The sequence below is a fragment of the Schistocerca americana genome, chromosome 1 (assembly GCF_021461395.2).
Source record: "Schistocerca americana isolate TAMUIC-IGC-003095 chromosome 1, iqSchAmer2.1, whole genome shotgun sequence".
Lineage (NCBI taxonomy): Eukaryota > Metazoa > Arthropoda > Insecta > Orthoptera > Acrididae > Schistocerca > Schistocerca americana.
In genome coordinates this window covers 1,230,651,280-1,230,660,176 of record NC_060119.1, presented here as the reverse complement: position 1 = coordinate 1,230,660,176, position 8,897 = coordinate 1,230,651,280, and the positions used below count along the sequence as shown (strand labels likewise).

The window sequence follows — 8,897 nt, the reverse complement described above, 5'->3', positions numbered from 1 at the left end:
TTCTAAGTTCTATGGGACTGATGACCTCAGAAGTTAAGTCCCATAGTGCTCAGAGCCATTTGAACCATTCGAACATCTGAGATCATCAGTCCCCTAGAACTTAGAACTACTTAAACCTGACTAAGTTAAGGACATCATACACATCCATTCCCGAGGGAGGATTCGAACCTGCGACGGTAGCGGTCGCGCGGTTCCAGATTGTAGCGCCTACAGGCGCTCGGCCACAGGGGCCGGCCCCATTTTGATATCTCATGGTAATGTTTCTGATGGTAAAACACGCTTTATAAAGCCACGTTCCTGAAGCATTTACGAAAGCTTAAATAAGAGAAATCCGAAATCTGTATCACTACAGCGCTAATTACAAAAAGGAAGAGTGGAGATATTTGGATTAGTATGGCAGGAGCAAGGTGTATCCTGGTCCAAAAATATCGTGTAACTCATTGCCAGACCTCACTTGAATTTTTTTACAGTATGGCTGCATTTGCTAACAGTCGTCCAAAGCTCTGAGAGGGATCTGATACCGATCACATGGCTGTCGCCTGACTGGGCACCGTTCCTGATACAAAGTGCGTAAAAAGGATCTGCAGGGGCAGCAGAGTCACCTTGTATGCTGCTGAACAGGAGCCACGGCAGTTCATCAGTGTTGCGCTACTTTAAACCGACCCTGCATGGCTTAGCTAGCAGGCACAGCGCGTTACAGACCGGCGGATATACACAGAGCAAGGGTAACCGCCGCGAGGAAGCGGCCAGTAAATCGCGGTGTCGGCCGCTGCCGGGGCAGCAAACGATGCCGGAGATTTGCGGGAACGCATTCCGGGGCCGCCTCCTTGGTCTGCCGGAAGCTGCGTAAAGGAGGCGCCGTGTACGGAGGAAGCGGCTGACGCGGGGGCGGGTGCGTGGGCGGTGGCACGCCGAAAGTCCGCTGCTGCGGGAGATATTCAGGCGGCCGCCCCTCCGCCCCCGCTCGGGCTGTAGCCAGACCCCACCCGCGACCCCCGCCTGGCTCCTCCCTGCGGTGGCGCACCGCTGGCGAGATTTATGGCGGGCGTTGCGCGCGGGGGCGAACTCGGCACTTTGTGAACGTCAACGCGCTTCCACGGCATTCTCCCGAGCTAGCTCTCCGTCTCCCTCCCTCTTTGTCTCGCATTCTCTGCCTTCCCTCCGTATTAATTCCTCCCCCTCGTTTGCGGGATGTTTCAAAAAGCTTCATCAGATTTCTCAAGACTACATCATCTGCGTGGATGAAGATTATGAGGCGTTACTTTCGTTTTGCCTCAGGTTACAGTAGGAAGTGATTATATTATCTATATCGAGATATAAGTTGTTCTATGACTACTAGCAGCTTCAATACATCGCTGGGTGAAAGGAATATTTGACGAATTTGATTATTTCTTTTTTATCATTTCACAAAGAGGTCACAGGCCGTTTATACGGGGTATTACAAAAATGTATGGCCAAACTTTCAGGAAACATTCCTCACACACAAAGGAAGAAAATATGTTATGTGGACATGTGTCCGGAAACGCTTACTTTCCACGTTACAGCTCATTTTATTACTTCTCTTCAAATCACATTAATCATGGAATGGAAACACACAGCAACAGAGCGTACCAGCGCGACTTCAAACACTTTGTTACAGGAAATGTTCAAAATGTCCTCCGTTAGCGAGGATACATGCATCCACCCTCCGTCGCATGTATTCTCTGATGCGCTGATGCAGCCCTGAAGAATGGCGTATTGTATCACAGCCGTCCACAATACGAGCACGAAGACTCTACATTTGGTACCGGGGTTGCGTAGACAAGTGCTTTCAAATGCCCCCATAAATGAAAGTCAAGAGAGTTGAGGTCAGGAGAGCGTGGAAGCCATGGAATTGGTCCGCCTCTACCAATCCATCGGTCACCGAATCTGTTGTTGAGAAGCGTACGAACACTTCGACTGAGCTCCATCGTGCATGAACCACATGTTGTGTCGTACTTGTAAAGGCACATGTTCTAGCAGCACAGGTAGAGTATCCCGTAAGAAATCATGATAACGTGCTCCATTGAGCGTAGGTGGAAGAACATGGGGCCCAATCAAGACATCACCAACAATGCCTGCCCAAACGTTCACAGAAAATCTGTGTTGATGACGTGTGGCACCATTGCGTGCGGATTCTCGTCAGCCCACACATGTTGATTGTGAAAATTTACAATTTGTACACGTTGGAATGAAGCCTCATCCGTAAAGAGAACATTTGGACTGAAATGATGATTGTCACATTGTTGGATGAGCCATTCGTAGAAGTGTACCCGTGGAGGCCAATCAGCTGCTGATAGTGCCTGCACACGCTGTATATGGTACGGAAACAACTGATTCTCCCGTAGCACTCTCCATACAGTGACATGGTCAACGTTACCTTGTACAGCAGCAACTTCTCTGACGCTGACAACTGCACGAAGAATTGCCTCGTCCATTGCACGTGTCCTCGTCGTTTTAGGTCTTACCCAGTCGCGAGTCATAGGCTGGAATGTTCTGTGCTCCCTAAGACGCCGATCAATTGCTTCGAATGTCTTCTTGTCGGGACACCATCGTTGTGGAAATCTGTCTCTATACAAACGTACCGCGCCACGGCTATTGCCCCGTGCTAATCCATACAATAAATGGTCATCTGCCAACTCTGCATTTGTGAACATTGCACGGACTGCAAAACAACGTTCGTGATGAACACTAACCTGTTGATGCTACGTACTGATGTGCTTGATGCTAGTACTGTAGAGCAATGAGTCGCATGTTATCACAAGCATCGAAGTCAACATTACCTTCCTTCAATTGGGCCAACTGGCGGTGAATCGAGGAAGTACAGTACATACTGACGAAATTAAATTGAGCTCTAACGTGGAAATTAAGCGTTTCCGGACACATGTCCACATAACATCTTTTCTTTATTTTTGTGTGAGGAATGTTTCCTGAAAGTTTGGCCGTACCTTTTTGTAACACCCTGTAAGTATACTCCTTAGTGCATCCTGTATGAGTGTGCATGGAGATGAATGGAAGTCAAATGTAGCGGGAGTATGCACCAAAGGGAACTGTTTAAGGGAATAGCAGTCATTGCCAACATTACAAGAATAACGGGAGGTAGGCCAGAGCAGTAAGCAAAGATGTAAACAGGCACGAGGGTAGGTTACAGAGTTGGTGCGGGGGTGAGGTGAGTCTCCCCACCACCGCGTTTGAATAGGAGCGTTGGGCGGATTTTGACGCGTGGAGAGCACTGTGGGGCCAGCCATGAGACGGAGCGGACGCAGGAGCACAGCAGCTCACAGATTTGGTGAAATAAAAATGAGGTAATATGGCTAAAAATTCACGACAGGGCATGCTCATAGTACGCATTCAACATATCTTCTTCGGTACAGGTTACGATTTTAATTTATTTGTAGTTGTTTTCTCGGAAATGTGTTCGTAAAATTTTGATTTGTGGTAGTGAGCATGCAGCAGGAACCATCAGTTCATGTAGCTATTTCCCGAGTTATAAGCTTCACTTTTAACTCAATGAGTGCAGATTGCGTATCGGGTGTTAGATTGAGAAATTTCTGTCGCGAAATTTAATTATTTTTGGTACTTTCTTTGTGAGTTTAGTTCACACTTTATTTTCGCGCCAATAGTACAAAGTCCGATAAAGTGGTCAATCTCGAGTTTCAGTATCCTTATAGTTGTTTTCAGTGACATATTTAACCGTTATTAGGGTGCTACTGTGTTTTTACCTAAATATTTTATGAATTTGATGTAGTTCCTTTGATCTCATATGATCGTCAACATGTTTGCGCCCTCAGCGTAGCTCATGCTTTACAGCCTAATAGTCGTTGCTACAAAGCAACTTTCAGCATTCAAAGCAAATTAATCAGTTCACCTAACAGCATTCGCTGATCAAACCAGGATAAATTCTAATTCTTTCTTACTTTCGCGGTGTTGGAAAGTGAATCCAGTGCGTAACCATGACCGTGCATCTGCCTGATAATTGCGTTTCTGCTTGCACGAATTCTTGCTGATACTTTTCAAAAATGATTTTGCATGCCTTAATATGAATTTTTTGATTGAAAAGCGAGTTTATTTTTTAGCATTTTTACTGTAGCTGATGTTCGACCACTTGGCCAGTAGCAGGCATAGAACAACTGTGTTCATTGCATAGTGCTTTCAATTGAAACAGACAGCGGCGTATAAATTATTGTAAAATCTACAAAATTGTTAGTAACATTTTGCCCAGAGTCTTTTCTTTGGTTGAGGTTTTCTACCTTCAGCAATGGCCGACCTTAAATTTCTATTGTGTAATTGATGCGTGATGAAACGTGAGTTTTAAGGAATGAATGACGATTATCCCGCGCCGGCCAGAGTGGCCGAACGTTTCTAGGCGCTACAGTCTGGAACCGCGCGACTGCTACGGTCGCAGGTTCGAATCCTGCCTCGGGCATGGATGTGTGTGATGTCCTTAGATTAGTTAGGTTTAAGTAGTTCTACGTTCTAGGGGACTTATGACCTCAGAAGTTAAGTCGCATAGTGCTCAGAACCACTTGGTTATCCCGCTAAACGCGGTGCGGCCCACTTATGTATTTTTTTGTGTTATGTGACCATGGTGAAATTATTCGTGTATTGTTTCCCTTTTGCCATTGTTCTAGCCATGAGAGGTTTAACGCTCATTCAGACATGATTTTTGTAACTGAAGAGAAATTCTAATGTGTCGTGTTCTAAAATATTTTCATCAGAGTAGAAAATAAATGTATTAAACGAGAGCCAGCATTTCAATTAAGAAATATTCCCCCAGTCACCTGATAAATGAAATGGATAGGATATATCTTATTCAGTTCAATTAAAGCTGGCAAGCCTTGTCAGTTTGATCTTCTAAATTTAATGAAAGAAATAATCTGCAATTTGAATTTAGATAGGCTACCAGCTGCTATAGTGACTGCTTTGAGTTCAACCACCACAACACGTGTTATCTTAGAGAAACTCGCATCAGTTTCCGTTTCGCAGATTTCTAAAATAATTAATTTGCTTACCAAGTTAATCAAATAAGGGTCACAATATAGACACGATTTCTTATGGGCCTCGACGCAAAGTCGAGTATAAGTCTGTAAGGTAATGCGAATAGATGGTCACACCCGTTCAATAGTAACAATATAAACTAAAAATATATAAAGAACCAGCATACAGCCAACGAGCAGTCCTACAGCAATTGAAAATGGAGTACATTTTAACTTACGATTAGGATTACAAGGTATTTATCTTCAAAAGAACAATTCCCTTTTACCTGAGGAATATCTTTTACTAATATAGTTACACAATTCAATTATCGCCCCGAACAAATTAACTATGTTTTTCTATTTGCAGGTGCATTCTTATAATCCTGTTACACATTCATAACGCCATTTACAGCACCACAACACTAGAACTAACAAACGAAAATGGCGCTACCTTTTGCTAAATAGTGTGTGGAGAACACGTCCACTTTTAGTACTCTGTCAGTACGATGAATTACTTTATGCGCTAAGAGAGCAATAATTCCCCCTGCCGCTTGCCCGAGCCTGCGTCTGGCTCAGCGGTTAAAAATTGCGTTGTAGCTCATCGTTACAATTAACGCTAATTAACACAGGTAAAAAGTAAAAAGTGAAGTCGTATGGCATAAATAGCTGGGAGACTACCAAGGGCAGGTTCAGCTGCCTAATTGGAAAGGTTTCTGCTATCCTCAGCGCCTGCAGGCGCCTTTCCTTCGCGAAGTATGAGAGCTATGTGTGTAAATGTATCTGTTAAGTGCGGTGGACGACTGCAATGGTGCGTGAGTGCGTAACGTTGCGTTCGAGATGCAAAAGCTACACGCTTGAAATTTTAATGCTATGTGTACTGTAAGTGAGAAAACTTTCTCTGAGAACCTTGTTAAATTATTTTCAGTTTTTGGAAAAAATGGCTCTGAGCACCATGGGACTTAACTTCTATGGTCATCAGTCCCCTAGAACTTAGAACTACTTAAAACTAACTAAGCTAAGGACATTACACACATTCATGTCCGAGGCAGGATTCGAACCTGCGACCCTAGCGGTCGCACGGTTCCAGAGTGTAGCGCCTAGAATCGCTCGGCCACCCCGGCCGGCTCAGTTTCTGAACATTATTAAATAAACGATGTAGTTGTGATAAAAAAACGAGTAAAACGTGACAGATTATAAACAATTTCGGCTTAATGTACAGGACAGAAATCTCAGCGCCTTATTTATTACATAACACAATAATGTTGTACCAAGTTTCATGTTTGCAATTCCAAGAGCGCAAGGTACAGAGAGATTTGTATCGATAATTGGGAACTGAATAGCTACAGTAGTATCATTTCGGAAATCATAGCTTCCACGTTTATAGTAAAGGTATAAGGTTACCATATCAAGAAAACTACACTTTAGCGTGGAAAAATTTAGTATCAACTTACATTCCAAACCGGGAGAGCTATTCAGATTTTTGCCTGAAGCGAGAGGCAATTCTTAGCCTCTGGTCGACTACTTGCTGAAAGGAACATGATTGTTCGCTAAGACTTTCGAGTCCGCGACCGCTATTGAAGTCGTTCCGAAGCCATTAGCTAGTTTGTGCGGTCATTCTAAGCTAATCAGTCTGTCATGGCCGGTGCAGACTTATAATCATTTGCTTCGGATGGTTGCTTTTGATAACTGACATTTCCCACGTTTCGTGAAAGTTGTGTGCCGCTTACAATAAAATACCGCGTGTTAAGTGCAGTCATGGAACTTCCCACTTGTAGAGCGAGCAAATTTACTTTTGAACTAACCGGCCAATAATTATTCGAAGTAATAGTAGAACACTGAAACATTCTAAGAATCTGAAATCGGAAACGTACCAGCGATACTTGTTTCTGTGTTTTACAAGGACTTGTTTTCTATACGAACTTGCAAGATTCAACAATTATCCATTTTTCATATTTATATTCACCTTATTTCTCGGAAAACACATTTGTCATCCATCACCACACTGCATCTAGTGTCTTACAGCGAACAGAGATGAAATGTCAATACGCTCACTGAATATTACAATTCTTTTAGACTGTTTTCAGGTTGCCAACTCGAGTCTCCTGTAGGCCTTTGTTCGTGGGTGGCAAATAATTACCAAGGGAGTGGAGAGTAAACATTAAATAAACTAAATTCGTAGAGGAAATGTACCAAATTTATGTTGTCCTTTACTGAACAGTATTGACTTTCCATTTCCCGCACAGCAGAAAAAATATGCCGAGGTCACACTTACAAGCTTCTATCGTGCAATCCTTTTGCACAATGATTAATCAAGGCTATTTGGAATAGGGAATTAAAGGTCAAGCAGCATAAGTAAAACCTTCGAGGTTTCTCCATAAGATTGGAACTCTGCCAGAGAACTTGCAACGTCACTTGAACGGAATGGATAGTGCCTTGAAAACAGATTATCAGACGAATATCGACAGAACTTAAAAAAGGTAGTGATATATAGTCGAGTTAAATAGGGTGATGCTAGACAGAACACAGTGACGTTAGTAGGTGAATTTTGCGGTTTGGGAAGAATATAACTGACGGTGGCTGACGTATAGCGGATATTAAATGATAACTGGCAATAGAAAGAAAAACATTTCTGAAAAAGTGAAACTTGTTAACACTGAATACAAATTTAAGCGTTGGGATATTTTTGGTGAAAGCATTTGTCTGACGTGTAGCCTTGCTCTGAAGTGACGTGTGGACGATACAAAAATGAAACATAAACTTTTGAAATGCGGTGCTGTAGAAGAAGGTTGAAGATTAGACTAGTAGATCGAATTACTGATAACGAGATACTGTGTCGGGCTGGGAAGAAACGAAATTGGTGACACAACCTGACTAAAGGAACGGGTCGATTGGCAGAATACATTGTGAGGTATTAAGGAATAGTCAGTTAGGTAAATGAGGGAAGCGTGGTGCTTAGTGGATGGGGGGGGGGGGGGGGGGGGGAGGCGGCTGAAAACTGTAGAGGGAAACCAAATCTTAACTACAGGTTGAAATGGATGTAGACTGCAGTAGTTATGTTGCGATGAAGCAACTTACAAGGGATAGACGACCGTGGAAAATTTCATCAAAACTGTCTTCGGAAGAAGGATGTGGATGTCGTGTAGGTGAATGTAAAAGGCTATCCAAAACTCGTACCCCAGGAACTTCCAATATTCCACTCGGTGTCTGCTGTCTTTTGTGCATAAACAAATAAATATTTTGCACTGGGAACGGAAGAAACATTACATCAGTTTGGTAATCAGGTATCACTGGTTAACAAAAACATTTATTTCGAAAAAATGATTACAAAATGAATATCTTCTGACACCGGGAAAGCAACTATAGATTGACATGAGTAAGACGGAGGGGGAGAGAGAGAGACGGAGGGGGAGAGAGAGAGAGGGAGGGAGAGAGAGAGGGAGGAGGGGGGAGAGAGAGAGGGAGGGAGAGAGAGAGGGAGGAGGGGGGAAAGAGAGAGGGGGGGGAGAGAGAGAGGGAGAGAGGGAGAGAGAGAGGGAGGGAGAGAGAGAGGGGGGGAGGGAGGGTGGGAGAGAGAGAGAGACAGGGAGGGAGAGAGAGAGGGAGGGGGGAGAGAGAGAGAGAGGGGGAGAGAGAGAGGGAGAGAGGGAGAGAGAGAGAGAGAGAGAGAGAGAGAGAGATAGGGAGGGAGAGAGACAGGGAGGGAGAGAGGGAGGGAGTGAGGGAGGGAGAGAGAGAGAGAGAGAGGGAGGGAGAGAGAGAGAGGGAGCGAGGGAGGGAGAGAGAGGGAGGGAGGGAGAGAGAGGGAGGGAGGGAGAGAGAGGGAGGGAAGGAGAGAGAGAGAGAGGGAGGGAAGGAGAGAGAGAGAGAGGGAGGGAAGGAGAGAGAGAGAGAGGGAGGGAAGGA

General features: G+C 44.3%; 1 protein-coding gene across 1 annotated transcript in view; it reads right to left on the bottom strand.

Annotated features, from left to right (window-relative positions):
* Window positions 1–694: 694 nt before the first annotated feature.
* Window positions 695–8,897, bottom strand: part of LOC124598308 — a 50,246-nt gene continuing 42,043 nt past the window's right edge. Inside the window, exon 2 of the mRNA XM_047135992.1 lies at window positions 695–1,026. Coding sequence (XP_046991948.1) covers window positions 695–1,026 — 332 coding nt within the window. The remainder of the gene's footprint in view (window positions 1,027–8,897) is intronic.